Raw genomic sequence first — 18,522 nt, forward strand, 5'->3', positions numbered from 1 at the left:
TCACTTTGTTTCTTTTCATGTAGGGAACCCCAGGACTACCTGGCCCACCAGGACCAATGGGACCGCCAGGAGATCGAGTAAGTTTTCTTGGGCAAGCTATGATTATGCTGAAAGTGATATCACCTTGCTGCGTATTAATTAAGAACCCTCCACAATTCATTTGCATGGCTGGAAAGCAGAATTCACATATTTTGTGGAAGACTGAAAAAAAAGTATCAGTGGCTCAACCAACATCAGATTAATCTCAAGGTCAATGAAACAAAATGGCGGGACTTGAGGAGAGTCTTTGAAATTTTAATTTGGGAAAAATTTTTAACTTATCAGATTTAGGAAAAGAAGTCCATAAAAGGGATTTCAGCTGATTAGCAAGAGATTTAAGAATTCTACTAAATTTGTCTTTTTTTCTTTCTTTATTTTTTAAATTAAAAAAAATTTTTAAATATATTTTTTTATTGTTGATAGTGTTACAGATTATTTTAAATCCTAAAGTTAAAATCTTTGTTATGAGGTAGCTCTTATGTAAGAGAATAGTCTTTACTTTCAGGGCACGTTTTTCGAAATCAGCATTGCCTCTCTACATCTTTAGAACTCAAATATCACCTCTAGGCCTTGATGATGGGATAGACAAATGGTATTTAGTAGGAATTTTGCTCATTAGTGACAGCTTTCAAATTTGCTCTTGTCTTACTATGAAAACAGTGCAGGAAATCCAATATTTTCTAGGACAAGTACAGTAAACAGGGCTTCTATTTAATAGTATAGAAATATTTGGTTTCATAAAAATTCATGAATGTTTTAATGAGATTTTAGAGTTGCTCAGAACAAAGAACTAAGGATTTTTTTAGCATCCTATGGTTCAGACAACAGTCTGAGAGTAGTCTGTATTCTGCCTAATCAAAAGTTAAAACATATGCCTAGCAGCAGAATCCGAGAGGGCTGGTGCTGTAAAAGCTGTCATTGAAAACATTGACTTGCTTACCTTAATACCTCCAAGACACCACTGGACAGAAGAAGGAGGTCATTTAGATGAAGCAAAGATTTTCCCAGATAATACCAAATGGTGAATGATATGGTAATGAATTTTATTTGCTCCTATGCCTACTTTAGAGTTTGGGGGAGAGAGAGGTCAAAGAGAAAATGGTATTCTCTGTGAGTCTGGTACCTGGAGATTATATATATTATATATTATATATCTATATCTATATCTATATCTATATCTATATCTATATCTATATCTATATCATCTGTAATGATATTATATATGTATAATATAATATACTCATACACACACATATACCAGTATATATACATATAAATAAATACACATATCAGTGTGTGTGTGTGTGTGTGTGTATGCATTTTTTTCTGACTCTTGAAACTGTAATTAGTTTTTTTAAATTCTTATTTAAAAATAAAAGACAATAGTGAGATTGCAAGAGTCAGTCTACTCAATTAGAAAACAAAACCAAAAATACAAGAAGTGATGATGGGCTGAATTGCTTGCTGCTGCTACTACTGAAACCTTATTGGGCCCATTGCCACCACTCAGTGTGGGCTTCATGCAGACATGGTGGGTCGCCAGTGTAAACACCATTGACATGCTCTCTTTGAACTGGAAATCAGCAGCCATCACCACTATCACTGCTGCCCTGAAAAATGAGGGAGTGGGAAGGATTCTGCTTTTCACTCTCAAATGCTAATCTGAGAATCCAACTTTGTGGTGAGGCCACCCAGGTCTCCTAAGACAAGGAGATTTTTCAGAAAAGCATTCCACTCTTTTCCTCACAGCCTTGTACACCTACCCACCACTTAGTTTTCTACCACTAATACTGAAAGTACAGTACTGATAGAACATAATTTTGGAAAGTTAGGTAGACTTTGAGTGCAAGAATGTTAGGTAAAGAGAGAGAGAGAGAGAGAGAGAGAGAGAGAGAGAGAGAGAGAGAGAGAGAGAACAAAACTCAAACCCTGTGGTAGAAGAAGAGAAAAACCCTCAGGAGAGCAAGCGAAAGGACCATGGTGGAGAAGGAAGATTGTTACCCAGGTGGAGTTGGTAGGAACAGAATACATGGGTTGTCTTCAACACAGATGATTTTCAAAACAAGACACAGCTTTGGGGAGTGTTAGAAAGTAACAAAAGTACCACATGTACTGGTATCTAATACATGTGTATCTATGAAGACAACCATAGGTCTCTTCAGCCCCCTTACATGAGGGCAAGCAGCAATAACTGCTAGAGCTTTGAGAGTAAAGAAGAAGTTATGACACAAAGATCTGCAGCTGCCTCAGTGGGTAGCCATTCTGAGGACAAGTTAAATATATGTTTCTCCTGAAAGAAAATAGTTGGTCAGTCCTAGGTGTTCATTGATGGATGAATGGACAAAGAACTGTAATATATGTAGGATAGACTGCTATTCATTCTTAAAAAATAAGAAAATCCTGTCATTTGCAACAACATGGATGAACCTGGAGGATATATGCTAAATGAAATAAGCCAAACACAAAAAGACAAATACTGCATAATCTTATTTAGGTATGGAATCTAAAGAAGAGTTGAACGCAGGGTAGCAGAGAGGAGAATCGTAGTTGCCAGGGGCAAACAAGAGGGGACAATGGGGAGAAATTGGTCAAGGGTACAAAATTTCAGTTATGCAGGATGCATAAGTTCTGGAGATCTGCAGTACAGTATAGTGACTATAGTTGATAATTCTATATTGTATATTGACATTTGTTAATAGAGTAGGTCTTAAATGTTCTCAGCACACTCAAAAATTAACTATGTGAGGTGATGGATATAATCATGGTTAAAGTGATTATCTTGATTGTGGTAATTATTTCACAATGAATACGTATATCAAAATATCACCTCATACACCATAAATATATAGATATTTTTGTCAATTATACCTCAATAAAGCTGGAAAAAGAAAATGTTCTTAGGCTGACTGAAGAAGTGTTATTCAGAAATATGATAGTTACAAGAAAGAAACAAAGAAAGAAAGCAAGCAAGCATGTCCTATATAGCATTTGGAGAAATTCAGATGGAAGAAAATCCATTCAAACTGTCCAAGCAGTACTCCTACCAGCTCATTTTTGCTTCTTAAGTGGCTCTCAGAAGCAGTGTTGATGTTACAGCAGATGAAGTTAGAATCTGCTTTTCATTTTGCAGGATTAGGTCTTCCAGAAAAGTTTGAAATTTTTATCTCTATAATTTTCTGAAAAAAAATTTTCAGAAACTTTTATAGTGGAATATATATAGCACCCTTTTAAAGAAATAATTTAAACTTCCTATTGTAAAATCAATGGAAACATGGATACTTCATCCAAATGTTCCTGATTTTTTGCTAGGCTCCAGGAATATGGATGAAATTATCACTCTTATTCTCTGCAGAAAATGAGACAAACATCTCCTCCAACAGAGGAATGGGACAACCATAAAAAACGATCTGACTCAGAAATCCTCGGCTGGGTTTCAGAGACCTGCTATTGGGATGGATGTTAGCTGGGTAGCAGAGTGACTCATTCCAGACAGAGGTCATTTGGCTCTTAGGGAGATGGGGCGAGACAGCCAAAGAGTGAGCCTGTGTGGAGATGCGCTGTGCTTCTGAGACAGACCTCTCCTTCCCAGTCAACCAGGCACCAATGCCGGTCTGGCCTTCTCTGTGAGATGGGGAGAAATGGGCCACTAAAAAAAAAATTAAACAATTGAGGATTTCCTCTGTTTCCAATGGAAGGTGGTTAAGACAGCATCGCCTCTTTCTTTGGGTGGAGGAGGGATCATCAGGAGTGGAGACTTCAAAAGTCCTGCCCTGGCCATTGCTCAGGGAATGAGCAAGGGAGTTTACTGATCAGTTGCTTGGACGCTCCTTCCTCTTTTATGAGACCACGTGCTTTTCTCAGCAACATATCCTTCATCCCATTTTTATCCTTCCTGGGCCAGTGTGTGGACATGGACTTTTCAGTAGAAAGGGTTAGTTTTTCCTTTAGACTTTATACTCTTACAAAAGCTAGTATCTTCAAGAAATAAATGTTTTCTCTGCAGAAGGTGAATTTGACTCTTGAAATGATTGTATTTATAACTACATAAATGAATGAGTATAGAAATTAATTATTCAGTGAAAGGCATTAAGTTAAATTGGAAAGTGCTGTGTGTTTTTTTGGTAGTATATTTGTCTTTATATTGCAAGGTTACCTGCAAACAGCAAATTGGGTTAAATTCTTCACCCGTCATGCTTAGCAACCTGTTTAGCATTTTTCCTTTTCACGTGGTCATTCTCTCACTACCCTCTAATTAATTTTATTTTTTCAATAGGGCTTTACTGGAAAAGATGGCGCAATGGGACCCAGGGGTCCACCTGGGCCGCCGGTAAGAACAGAATTCGTTACCTTGCTGTCTTTCCACTTTGCTAGAGAAGAACCTGGTAACCTGGCTTCTGTGCTGGGGGTACACCATTGGGGCTGCTGTTTTATGTTTATTTTCCTAAATAAAAATGGGCCAGAGAAAACAGATGTGTTAAAATATAGTTTTATTGTTTAATCAAGTTATATTTGAAAAATAGGAAAATATCCCTAAATAATTTGGTCACTAGCTGTTAGTGCCTTAGTCCCTCCCATCCCCACATCGAGTGGTGGCATTTTATGACCTTACTGGTTACTTCCTGTTATACAATTTTAAGAATCTGTGGTCTATGATATTTGAGTTTTAAGGACATTTATTACTGAATAGTTATCAGTCTTTCTGAAGAAGTAACTTTTATTCAAATAGGTCTTCTAATTAAGATCTTTGGGGAAAATACTAAAGCCAATGATTTTGAAAGTGGCATCTGTATACCTGCATCCAGGTGAGATCACAGTTAGAATGTTTGAGATGATAGAGGTTTTCATGTATAATGGTAGGGTATGAAGATTCAATAGCATATGTTAAAATAATCTAATTTATTTCTAATATATATATATATATATATATATATATATATATATATATATATTTCAGGTAAGGGGGAGTTTAAATGTATAATAAACTTTCATTTAAAATATTTACTACAGAGCTTAAAATTTGCATAATTGAGAAAGTAAAGGATTAATTATTTTACCAAATCTGATTATTTCATTTTAAGGAAATTTCAGGCTTTAGAACATAATGTATTGCTTAATAGGTATTATATATAAGGGTGGGTAAAATTATGTTTACAGTCATTCCTATGGAAAAAATACAATAATTAATAAGTAATACTACAAGAATAAATTGTTTCAAGTACTCACAACTGTAAACCTACTTTTGCCCCACCCTGTATATTCTTTTTTGTTGTTGTTGTGAATCCTCACCCAAGGATATTTTTCCACTGATTTTTAGAGAGAGTGGAAGGGAGAGAGAAATATCGATGTGAGAGAGACACATCGATTGGTTGCTTCCTGCACACGCCCCTACCAAGGCTGGGAATCAAGCCTGCAACCCAAGTACATGCCCTTGACTGGAATTGAACTGGGACCCTTTTGTCTGAGGGCCAACGCTCTATCCACGGAGCCAAACAGGTTAGGGCTCACCCTGTATATTCTACTAAAAGATGACTAATGTATCTTGAAGCTGGGTTAAAAGGAACAAGGAGAAATTCTTACGGTTTTGATGGGGTGAAGGGTGCTGATGTGACAGAAGAGAGTGGAAGCGTGGAGAATGCACCAAAGAAAAAGTGAATTTCTAGGCTGAGAGTGCAATTTCCAGCAGACAAGGGGAGACTCTGCCACAATGATGCCAAATTTAGCAAAAAACTGGCTACCTTCTTAATTTCTTCCCCAGCCAAAGTTTTCGCTGCTGTCTTTTGATGGGCTGTCTGGTTATGTAATAGAAATACACTGAAAACAGGAATTGCTTTCGGCAGGTTCACTTTGTACCAATTTACTGAGATCGCAGTCTGTGAACTGTAAAACTGATATATATATATTTCAAATGGCCTAAACATATATTTTAGAACTATACAGTCAATAAAAATTGAATGGGAATTTTCAAGATTTGTTTCTCTTTGTGTCAACTTAAAATTTGGTTTTACTCTTCCTTAAAATGTGATTATATGCTGCTTCATTGAAAAGCTTTTGAAGCTGGCCACTTTGTTGGCTTACTTTAGATGGGATTTTAGTTTCATCATATCATTCCCTTTCCCGGCTCGTGTGTTGTAGGGAAGCCCAGGCTCTCCGGGAGTCTCAGGACCGAGTGGGAAACCAGGCAAGCCCGGAGACCACGGCCGGCCAGTAAGTGGACCGCTTGCACGCCTAGAGTTATTTCCCTGTTGCCTTCAATAATGAGGAGACTGAAAGGCTCTGGCATATTTATGTTATCTTTGCTGTAATGTGTTTGAAGCGTTTGTTGAAACGATGCCAAACCAGTGGAATTAACTTGGTACTGGTTCTAAAGTTTTTCTCTCTGAGTTAGAATATTCTGGGATGAAAACTGTGGTTATAGGGTTTCTTTAAAAGGAGAAAGGGATTATGAGCCAAGACACATATTTCTGCACTGTGTAAACACTTTAAGCTGGGTCAGCAGAAGGATTCTCTTTATGTAGGAGTACTATGCTCTTAACAGAAAAATACATGATGATGGTGCATGGCGCTTCCACAGGTAGTGTGCGGATGTCACCCTGGGCGGTATCATCCAGCCAAGCCACTTGCTCTTTTCTCTTTCCTCAAGGATGCTAAGAACATTAGTCCCAGAATGAAAAGGATTGATCGAATCTGCTATTTTACTTTTTTATACTGCCCAATTTATGTCTGGTTTAACTTTCTTTTAGTCAGGTGTTTTGGTTAAAATAGTCATTGAGATGGTAGTAAGCTTATCTGGTATTTTCAAATTAGTATCTCCAAAACTGAATTTGACATTCTTAAAATATCCAGAAGTATTTGTAATGACTAGTGGGCTTCACATACTTTACAAGTTCTTCCTTATTTTGCATATGAATTGTGGATTTATCTCGTCGAAATAGAATTCTGAAATATAAAAAAAGTTATCTTAAAGATAATTGAGTCCAACTATTTAGCTGCTCTCTGGACTGGACTTCTGTTTTCTTAAGTGTTGTCCAAGTTACAAAAACCTGAGTTTAAAAAATTTTTTAATGCCACGCAAATTTAGGGTAGAATCTTTATGTGACATTGGTTGCTTTTTATGTTTACATAAAATTAAACAAGCACCATAAAGATTTAAAGGACTCCTGATATACTTTATAATCTGTGTGTACCCTAACATATGATCTAATTACTCTCTTTTCCTCAATGAATCATGGCAGAAACTTCACAAGAGCAGTTTAAAGTACATGGAACTCTACTGCCTATTCAGAATTCCATTTTGACCGAAGAGTCTCACACAAGACTATTACTGATGCAATTGATGGCTACCACTGGAAACCCGAAGGAAACTTGCATTTCCTTGACTTGAAACGTGACCTTAGATCCTGGCAATAACAATGATTTCCACACACCCTCTATACAAGAGCAATCTCAGAGTGGTAGTAAATAAAAAAACAACAACCACCACCACCAGCAACAATATCAAAATAGCAGTAAATGTGAAAAAAAATTCCCTGAAATTTACATAAGGCTCCAAAGTCAATAATAATATGTTTCCATTAACAGTGTCTGGTACTTTTGGCAAAGGGAGAGCCAAACTCTAGTTTATCTTATGATTGTAACTTGTAACATTTATTTGGGCCTTATTGACCTTTTTCCTTTTCCTTTTCTGGTCCTTTAAGGTGGCAAGTTGCCTCTTCTTTTCTTATCTTACCTTTCATTTCTGTACACCAAAGTAGCAGAGGGGTGTATAAAGGTGTTAACAGAGACCTTGACTCAATCAGTTAGCTATTGTCAGTGATTTTCAACCTTTTTCATTTCATGGCACATATCAACTAATTAGTAAAATTCTGTGACACACCAAAATATATAATATTTTTTTTGCCGATCTGACAAAAAAACCCACCACAGGTATAATTTTGATTTATTCAGAATGTATGGCTATTGTTATGATGGCTGTTGTAATTTTTTTATTTGACAATCTAAGGGAAAAGAGGTCAGTGTCTCTGACTATTCAGGTATTGTGTATTTTAAAAATTCTTGCAGCACACCAGTTGAAAATCAAATCTCTGGTTTATGTCATTAGCTGTTATTTTTTCCTGCTAACTTACAACACTTGATGTGGTACAGTGGATGTTTTCAAAAACTGCTTATGGACTATTTTTATTCATTACTCAACACCTACTTGTTTAGTGCCTAAATGAGCTAGTCAATGCTTTAGAGACTGGGGATATAAGAGTAAACAAGACAAAGTCCTTGCCCTCATGGAGATTCTAGTGGGGGGATATAGACCAAAAACATGTACATAAATATTTCTGGTGATGATGAGTGACACGAAGAAAACAGAAACAGACTAAGGGCTAGAGAGTAATTGTGATGGTGGGGAAGTGGCTATTTTAGATATAGTAGTCAGAGCCTGTTGGAGGCGTTGAAATGAATTGAGGGAGCAAGCTGTTTGAAGAGCTGTGGGAAGGGGATTCCAGGCAGTAGGAACAGCATGAATAAAAGCCCCGAGTGAAGAAGGAATCTGGTATATGAAAGGAACAGCGAGAGCCCTGGGTACCCAAAATCAAGGGCGTGAAGGAGAGAGAAATGAAAGATCATGTCAGAGAGCTGAGCAGAGGTGATTATGTGGATCATCTGGCCAATGAGAATGAATTCTTTTATTCTAAGTGTCACAAGAGGCCCTTGGAGCCAAAAGAGTGACATTATCTAATTTTCCTTTTAAAAATGTCGGTCTGGCTTCTGTGTGGAGAACAGGCTCTAGGAGGGCAATCCAGGAAGCAGGAAGACCAGTTAGGAGGATATTGGAGTCGTTCAGGCAAAAGTATTGGAGGCCGTAGGATGTGGTTTGGTTTGGGATATATTATCTGACCATCAGATTTTTCAATAGTTCGGATGTTCCTTCTATGACAGCAGTTGGCAGCCTGGAAGTTCATTACTAAAAGACAAAAACTTCTTGCACTATGAGGAAAACTTTCCCAGGATCCTCTCATGGCCCATGAGAGGCCTGACAGAGCAGAGACAAATCTTCTGTAGTTGTGTTTGGATGTGGGACCACCATTTGGATTGAATTATCTAATAAAGGAGACATGTGGTTCCTTTTATACTCAATGCACACAAAAAATCACTGGAAGTAGTTATGGATATATGTTTAGTTAGGGAATTGACAAAGGCCCAATGGTTCTTACTGGAACTGAATCAAGATGAATGTCATGGAGAATCCACAATAACCAGCTGAGTTACCCAGCTACGGTGATATAAAAGAAAGTATAATGGTACAGAGCAATTTTCATATGCATTTCAGTTCCAGGCTTATATTGTGAATGGCTTCATAAAATGTATGCATAGTTCATAACTTTTAAATTGTTATCCTCAAATTCACATCTCAGCACTCTTTTGGAGGTCATATGCTTCACAGAGAAGGCGGTAAGCGGGGCAATTAGATTGCTTTTATAGACAAGACAATGTGAATAATGTTGATGTGAATGTGGTGTCATTTTGCCAATTCATTAGAAAGCAGATCTTCATCATCATGTTTGTTCATGAATCATTTTAGGTCACGTTTGTCACTTTCTAATACATGAAATTCCTGCATTTTAGGGTGCCTCTGGATTGAAAGGAGAGAAAGGCGATAGGGTATGTATTTCTTAAAATTTGAAATACATTTATTTTGTGTGTAAAACATTGAAGTCTGAAACTATAGAAATAATATGCTAATGATTCTCATTGATTTAATTAACAAGGGGGACATTGCTTCTCAGAACATGATGCGGGCAGTTGCAAGACAAGTCTGTGAACAATTGATAAATGGTAAATTTCTTTCTTTTTAATGTATGAAACGTGTTTAATTAATTGCAGGAAAATGCAAAGTTTGAGTCATAAATTTTCTAAGATGTATGCTTCTATTTCATTTTTGATGATCTTTTTTTTTTATTATACATTGTCAAGTTTGTAGCTGGTTAGATAAGGCCAGTGATATTTTAATGATTGTCCTTAAGGTAAAATAATAACTTAAGGTAAAATAAAGCCAGTTATCCTTACATTTGGTTTGATACAAAATCGTATTTTAAAGGGGTTTTCCAATTTCCATAATGTAGATTTTTAGTGATCTTCATCGGGGCATATCTGGAAGCCGCAGCAATTGGATCTTTCAAGTTAAAACCTTTAAGTTGTCATATGACTTTAAGGAAGGAGGCCCACCCAGACTAGTTTAATCATAGAAAGTCCATCTCGGCGGGGACATTTTAATATTGCCTCCTTACTTTTTACAGACTCTTTCTTCATATTCCATGAGGCCTATTAAGTTTATTAATAAAGTTCAGTGCCTGAAAACCAAGTGCGGCCTTAAACTCAGGGTTCCCTCTTTCAGAAGCTTTAGTCACTGTATCTTGAAGTGCTGCCCTGGGGAACCCCGGCATTAGAGACACCTATGTTGCTTTTAGAAATTAGGGTTGCTGGGCCGTACTCTAAACCTGGTGAATCCATTGTCTTTGAAGATGAGGCCCAGAAATCTGTATTTTTCAACATATCCAACAGGCAACTTCAGTGTACACTAAGTCCTAATTATCATTGCCTTATGTACACACAATAATGGTATCATTCCTTAGTTTAAAAAAGTTTCTCTTTTGAGTGACATCGTCGGGCAAATCTCAGGGGTTTCTATCAGAGCCATATTAAACTTTCACAACTCATTTTTCTTTATAGTAAGCCTTGTGGCCTACTTGGTTGGTATTGTGTGGAGACAGTTATTTATCAGAGATCAGTTTGCCCTTGGTGACTGGAGAGTTTTATTTTATTTTTAGGGTTAAGGTTGGAATGTCTCCTGGACAGAGGAGGAATAGAGATGTATTTCACTAGATAACTAAGAGAAAACAATTTCACCCTCTCATCCCTCCCTTATTAGGGTTCTTACCAACAAGTGTTATTTCTATTTATAGGTCAGATGAACAGATTCAATCAGATGCTGAATCAGATTCCAAATGATTACCACTCCAGTCGGAACCAGCCCGGCCCACCAGGGCCTCCAGGTCCCCCGGGCAGCGCAGGAGCCAGGGGGGAACCAGGACCTGGGGGGCGACCAGGCTTCCCGGGCACGCCGGGCATGCAGGGTCCCCCGGGGGAACGCGGTAGGTGTTTCTGGCTGCAGCATGAGCATAAAGGAGGGAACTACAAGTGTCGGAGCCTGGGGATGTTAAAAAGTACATAGAAGACTGAACTTGGCAAACTACTTCAGTCTTGTTTGCACAGTCCCGGAAGAGCTATGTGTCCCCGAACCCGTCTTCTTTAGGCGGCCACAAGCCACAGAGCCCCATATCTTAGGATCTCAGTAAAGATCATGTGAATATCTGGTTGTTGTTAACGGGAAAACCTGTATCTTGGCAAACTAAATCAGGCACTAGAAACTTATCAATTGTTGTGACTGGCAAGAGAGTTGGACAGCAACTGAATGTACAGTTTTGGATCCAACTGTGTGTTTTTTTGTTGTTCTTTTATTCAGAGCCTGGCACTGGTCTGATATGTTTGTTTCACTTTAATTTTATGGTAGATAAGCCTAATTGGAGGAAAAGAAGGAAAACAGTCTTATCTGATTCCAGATGTTTCAGGATTCTGGGTACTGATTTTGTCGAAGTAGCAGTTAACATTCTGGAGAAAACCTAGATATTTCTGTAATTCTGATGGCTTGGATGCTGCACTAATTGGGCTACTCAAGATAAGATACTTTTCAATGAGCTGTAACTCACTATTTGATTTCTGTTTGTAACAACTGTTTCTAAAAATATATATTAGACGTGTTTGTTTTCTTCAAATAGTTTTCCCCCTGACGTGTAGCCAGATTTGTTTCCTGGCCATGAGTCTGGAATTACACAAATGTCTAGAAAGAATCTGGCTTAAAGAGTGAACTTCTGTGAAAAATTGGGTTGTGCTTTCACCGAGGGAAGTCAATGACTTGAGTCAGGTAACATCAGTTAAAAGGAAGACTGCATGTTTCCTGATAATTTTCCTCCTGTGCTTCATCTTTTTGTCCTTCCTTAGGTTTGCCAGGAGAGAAAGGCGAAAGGGGTATTGGGTCTCCAGGGGCTCGAGGGCCACCTGGCCCCCCAGGTAGGTCGGCTGGCACACAACGTAATCAACAGTGTAACTACTGGGAGAGCATACAGCTCCCTTCCCCGCAAGAGATTCACAGCCTCATCATGTTAGCTTCAGGCATGGCTATCATCATGGTATTTTCATATTTTAGCAAGAAGTGAAACTTGTATAACCTCCTCATTTTTATGTTCTCTTTGCTCAAAAAATGTTTGCATGTGTTCTATTAAGCATTCACTGTAACTTTAATATGTGAAGATTGAGTTTCAGTGACCAAGAGGGTTGCTGTTTTCTTTTTTATGGAATTCTTATTTGTTTAGTGTGGCCTCATAGCTTTTCAGAATGGTACCACTTCCTGTTTTATTTTTTCTAGTATTCTTCAAGATGTTGCTAGTAGACTAAAAAAAAAAAAGTATTCTCACTAAACAGTCTGAGACATCACCAGATTTCACTGACAGGTTCTTTATTGATGCTTTGGAAAGAAATAATTATCTAGTTGTTTCATGCATTTCTTTTACTAGGTTGAAAATGAATTTTTTTTCTTCATGATAATGTCCATGAGACCCTTGCAACCCAAGGTCAACCCTAGTGGTAACATATTTAGGTTTATGTTATTTAGGTTTATGACCTTAGGTAACATATTTAGGTTTATGACCTTAGCCATAAGTACCACTCGATGTAGACATGACATTGCTTCACACAGCCTGGAGGTATGGAGCGGGCACTTCTGTGTTTTCCCCGCAGTCTAATGTGGCTCATAGAGCCATTTCCTTCAGGTAGTCTTATCTCTGTGAGAGTAGGAGCAAGCCAGAGAACTCACTGATATCTTTAGTTTGGCTTCATTCTTGCTAAGTCCGTTTTCTTGGAATGAAATCATTTAAGTAGTTAGATTTCTGTCTTTAGCTCTTATGAATCACTGGTAAGAAATTTCCACACTTTGGTTCAATTGGTGATTTCGTAAGGAAACATTTTCTTACCATACAGTAGGGAGCCGCCTAGTCTGGAGGCAGTGGAGGGGCCAAAGTATTGCTGACTGCCTAGGAGATGTATTTAACCAGAGGAGAAATACTTGTTTTAACCCACACTAGGTCCACAAGGAGAATCCAGAACGGGCCCACCAGGGTCCACAGGTTCCAGAGGTCCTCCTGGCCCCCCCGGTCGTCCTGGAAACTCAGGTATCCGAGGACCCCCAGGTCCTCCTGGATACTGTGACTCATCCCAGTGTGCCAGCATCCCATACAACGGGCAAGGCTATCCAGGTATGTGGTTGTCATTGTAGGAACCCCAATTCACCTGAATCAAGAACCTTTATGGAAATGAAGTGCCGTAGGATTGAAGGAAGATTGATTTGAGTATTTCCTGAAGATAGCAACTCTTTCAGTTGTGTGCTTTGATTATGTAGTAACATTGTTCTCCCTCAGAGCATAAACCATTACTTCACTGCTAGGAGTTAAATAATTATTTTCTCTCCTTTCCAATATTTCTGCAATTACCAAGTCACGTAATAAAACTCTCCATATTTCCCCTGGAAGTTCAAAGAATGCTACCAATTGACTTTTTTCTTCCTAACCTAAGGGTTGGGAACAGTGATTTGTTGAATAAAATTGTAGAATGCTAAGAACACACACACACACACACACACACACACACACACACACACATTTGTTTCGGGAATCTAACGTGTAGGCAAACTAGTATTTGATAACATGATGAATACAATAAGTCACTCACATTGTAGAATTAATATTTATAAGCTCTGGAATGTAATTTTTAAAAAGTTAGTAATGAAATTCTAGTGTTTCAGTTCCCTTTTGCCTGATTTTGGGACTGTGGGGACAGGGGACATATGCTGATCTGGAAGTAAGAAAGTCATGCTGTGGTCAGTGGTGACCTTTTCATCAGCGCACCCTCAAGCATCTTGCAAGTTTTAAAAATGATACTGCTGTTTGATATGGTTGGCTACTAGCAAATAGTGCATGAGTAGTTGAATATCTAAATATCTATATATCTATATATTTATGTGAATATTTACATCTGGCCAAAGTTATCATTGATCTCAATGTACATTTCTCATACAACCCATTCACAAAATTATAATGTAACGTGTTATAAAATACATTTAAATTACCTCTGCCTTATGGTATGTACAAATAACTGGAAATATATGGATATATATGTATATATACTTTAACCATTACATACTTAGATGGATGTGTATATATGTTTTTTGCATAGTAATTCAACTTTTAAAACTATCATCTTTGACCTGTTTCAGGTTCCGGCTAACATTTTCTAAGTCGCCAGTGCTGCTTACAGTTTGAATACATGAAAATCCTGTTTCTGAGATGTTTGCGCACATGCTTATTAGGAAATGAGTCTGTATGGAAATCTCACCACAGATATGGTTAACGAACCGGGTCAACATCATAAAGGAGGGTGGAGACTCTATACTAACTTGAATGAAACAAAAGCAGTGGTGTTAGTCTATACGCCTGATGCATTTCAGTAATAATGTAGAGAAATATTATTAAAAAAAAAAGTTGAAACATACAGCCATGAGGAGCCTCGACTGTGAAAGAGGCGCATAATAAAACTACTAACCAGCGGAGATCGTGCCATTTCGAGAAAAACAATTAACCTGGTTAAAGAGAAATGTCTTGTGTAAATAATAAACTAATTGTGGCTTGTAAATGATTTGTATGTGATCCTGTCCACTAAAATCACTTAACAATTCTACAGTAAGCTTCTGCATCCAAGCCTGCTGCTTGCTCTGTGCCGGAATAACACCGAATGGAATCTCCTCCTCTCTCTTGCTTGTTAGCGATGTGTCTGATTCAGGGCATGCGTCTCATTAGTACTGTTCTTTGTACGTGTGTACTCTCATTTGGGTTTTGTCATTGCCATTTTCAAACCAAAGTTCTAGAGTCACTTCTTTTCTTCCTGTTCGCTGTAGCCACTGGTGTTCCTCGCCCACCAGCTGTAACTCAGTCTGTGGGGGAGACAGCCACAGAAATTGTCATGTACTGTATATTACCTGGTGAGAGCCGATTTTCACCTCCAGAGTTCAGTTTCTAGGAGCCATCAATACGTCCCCTCACCTCCTCACCTTTCCAAACTGTTCTCTGAACTGAGGAGTTGAAGTCGTGAACAGGTACTTGGGGATTTGTGAAAATCCTACCCAGGTTCTGCGTTTACAGTTCTTTGGCCCAGTCTGACCCTTCCCAGGTATTTGTGCAATGATTGTATTTACTGCTGGATCTTTGAAGGTTTTTTTTTTTTTTTTAAAGTCCGTCACTTTATTTGAGCATCACCAAATTCTCTATGCAAATGTTAGTAATCAGAACATTGTAATTTATATATTTATAGTTAGGAGATTAAGACTGGAGTGCCATCGCCTCGGGCGATGGTTTAGCTTTTGCTGTGTCTGTACCTCCCAAACCATAACTGTAATGTTGAATCGGACAGAGCCATACGTGCCCGAGGGCGGGGCCTACCTGCCTGAGCGCGAGCCCTTCATCGTGCCGGTGGAGCCGGAGCGGACTGAGGAGTACGAGGACTACGGCGCCGACGAGCCCGGCCCGGAGCATCCTCCCCACGCGCGCTGGCGGCGCGCCCTGCCCCGCGGCCTGGGGCAGTGAACCTGAGACGGCGCCCAGGGAGGCCAGGCTGGGGGAGGTGTTGAGATTATCATTTACAGGTCAAAGAGAGCAGCGTGCACCGTATCTGCGATGTTTCTTCCGGCCATGCTTCATCCAAGAGTCCCCCCTTTTTACTGTAGAGAACCTGGTGTCTGCAGGAAGCCTAGCCAGCCGCACGCAGTCTGTAGACGTCTTTGCTTTCGCCCTTGAGATGCTTGCAAAATCCTTTGTTCACAAAAGCTGCAAGGAGAGAACGTGCCTCGTGCCTTTCGTTAGCACAGCCGGCAGCCTCAGTGAGACTCTTAGGTTAAGCAGTAAGTCCTGGAACCCAGAACTACTGTGTATTTCCGAGGGGGCAGTTTATCTTTGCCAATACTTATTTGCAATTCAGTTACACCACGATTCAAGGAATGCCCCTCCTAAACCAAAAAGGAGGGAAAGGTCAACTGCCTCGCAATTGTTTATCTTCCTCTTCTAGCTTCTGTTACACATTATGGCATAGAATGCTCTTATACATCTCCTTTAACAACCACAAACCTTAAGCCATGTAGCTGAAATTATTGTATCACTGGATACAATTTCATATTGCCTTAAACCTCCTTGTTTTAGACACACTAACATTTACGCCAAATTGCAGATTATTCTGCAGAGATGGAATTGCATGTTTGTGTTGTATATTTAGTACGAACTTTTTTTTTTTTCCAGAACATGTTTCTTAGTTATCAAAAGCAGTTGGAAATGTTTGCAAGACTATGAACATAGAATTGCTGCTTTTATATTTTAACTGCAGATTGTGAATTTCACTGCCTTATATTATTTATTTCTGAAACAAAAGAGGCATTTTTCAATAAAACTACTGAAAATTTGACATGGTCTGTTTTTTCTTTGAATGGCCTTTTGGACTGTTCAGGCGGTTGTTACAACAAACAAGTTTATATCCTTGGATACGGTTACAGATCTTGCTAATATATTAAATTATGCTAAATAACTTTAGATTTTTAAAGATATGGTGAAGTCATAGAAAGAGAGTGGTGAGAACCTTAAAAAGCCAAGCTGATTCCAAAGGCTCTATTAGGAATGTAGAGGATGTGTGGGTTGGTGGAAAAACAACTAGGTATCCTAGGAGACCCCAAACAACCAAATAACTTTTAACAAGCCACATGATTTAGTATGCATTTAATCACTTTCCTATACCATGCTTTTACCCAGTAGCATGTTTAATTGCAAAATGGAAAATTCCTTAATGGAAAATTTTACATTTAATACCTTCCTTTTACACTTTTACAAATGCAAATAACATCCTTCTAAATATCAAAGAAAATAATGTAAGAACCAACACCAATTGGAGAGAGGTAGTGATAGAAAATTTTCCACAGAGCGAAACATCTGAGTTAAATACTTTCTGGCAACCAAGATCAAAAGGAATAGACAATAAATGAATGTCCTGTGTTCACCAGGTATCCAGCAGATTGCTAAATTCATAATATTCATCTGTAATCCCCAATGCCTTTGTTTTTTCGGTTAGAAGAGACCATTGAGATCATTCCAGTTCAATTCTTTGCTTTATGTAGGAAGAAGCAGACTCAGCTAAGTAGTATCAGAACAAGACTAAACTTCTAGGTCTTGTGGTTCTTAACCCTGTTTTATCATGATACTCTCCTCCACCCCCTCTCCTTCTCTCTTCCTGGGAACACTTACTCCCTGGGTAGGAGTTTTCAAACTTCAAAGTTCTACGAATCTATTTTCATTAGTTTCTGACTCATTTGGGCTTCTGATGCTCCTTGATGAAGAGCCTCTGTATCAGGAGCGTGAAGATGGGTTCCCTTCCTGGCCACTGACTCAGCTGGGTTCCAAGGCCACAGGGATTTGAGGCACAAAGGAATTCCATCTTCTTTCAATGGCAGATGTGGGTTTGATTCCTGATGTTGGCGGTCACCCATTTTCCATCTTCTAATCTGTGCTCTCAGAGAGGGGATGAGGGGCCAAGCCAGTTCTAACCAGGGATGAGCACAAAATTACTAACCAGCTGAGATACATGTTGTAATTTTTATTTTCATAGCCTATTTCCTCCGTAATTAAGTTTGCTGAATCTGTGCGAAAATAATTTTTGTTTCCCCTGTGTGAGCGCATACTGAAAGTGTAGGGAGAAAAGGCCAGATGGTCTGAGGCTTAAGAATTAATGTTAATACCCCACAAAATCAAACGTGTAGGTGCTGGTTTATTTAGTCAAACTTTCTTTGAAGGACTACAGAACAACTTCTAGCTCTTTAAATTTAAAAGCATTATAAGAAATTTGTTATTTATAATTTGTATTTGAAACTAGGGTTCTGATTTTTAAGAGACTAGCTTGAAATAACTGTGGGAAGAGGTGATAGCTTCTAAAGGGGGTTGTAGTAAGGTTTCAAATTTCAAAACACTTAAATAGATCCTGAATATTTTTTTAAAATATATTTTATTGATTTTTTACAGAGAGGAAGGGAGAGGGATAGAGAATTGGAAACATCGATGAGAGAGAAACATCCATCAGCTGCCTCCTGCACCCCCCCATTGGGGATGTGCCTGCAACCAAGGTGCATGCCCTTGACCGGAATTGAACCTGGGACCCTTCAGTCCGCAGGCCGACGCTCTATCCACCAAGCCAAACTGGCTAGGGCCTGGATATTTTTTATAGAATATTTTGTACAATGGAATTAACCATTTAGCAAATTTAACACATATATATTCTCAGATTTGTAAGGGTCTATTT

The 18,522-nt window shown here is 38.6% G+C and overlaps 1 protein-coding gene across 3 annotated transcripts in view; it reads left to right on the top strand.

Annotated features, from left to right (window-relative positions):
- Positions 1 to 16,644, top strand: part of COL12A1 (collagen type XII alpha 1 chain) — a 111,131-nt gene extending 94,487 nt beyond the window's left edge. For 2 of the 3 annotated variants that reach the window (XM_079781430.1, XM_079781431.1), the window contains exons 58-66: positions 24 to 77; positions 4,313 to 4,366; positions 6,172 to 6,243; positions 9,655 to 9,690; positions 9,798 to 9,864; positions 10,992 to 11,180; positions 12,088 to 12,156; positions 13,227 to 13,397; positions 15,604 to 16,644. In XM_079781430.1, coding sequence (XP_079637556.1) covers positions 24 to 77; positions 4,313 to 4,366; positions 6,172 to 6,243; positions 9,655 to 9,690; positions 9,798 to 9,864; positions 10,992 to 11,180; positions 12,088 to 12,156; positions 13,227 to 13,397; positions 15,604 to 15,776 — 885 coding nt within the window. In that variant the 3' untranslated portion in view covers positions 15,777 to 16,644. Of the gene's footprint in view, positions 1 to 23; positions 78 to 4,312; positions 4,367 to 6,171; positions 6,244 to 9,654; positions 9,691 to 9,797; positions 9,865 to 10,991; positions 11,181 to 12,087; positions 12,157 to 13,226; positions 13,398 to 14,413 lie in introns of all 3 variants that reach the window. The other variant, XM_079781432.1, reaches the window with a different exon arrangement.
- The last annotated feature ends 1,878 nt before the right edge of the window (positions 16,645 to 18,522 follow it).

Source organism: Cnephaeus nilssonii (assembly GCF_951640355.1).
Source record: "Cnephaeus nilssonii genome assembly, chromosome: 9".
Classification (NCBI taxonomy): domain Eukaryota; kingdom Metazoa; phylum Chordata; class Mammalia; order Chiroptera; family Vespertilionidae; genus Cnephaeus; species Cnephaeus nilssonii.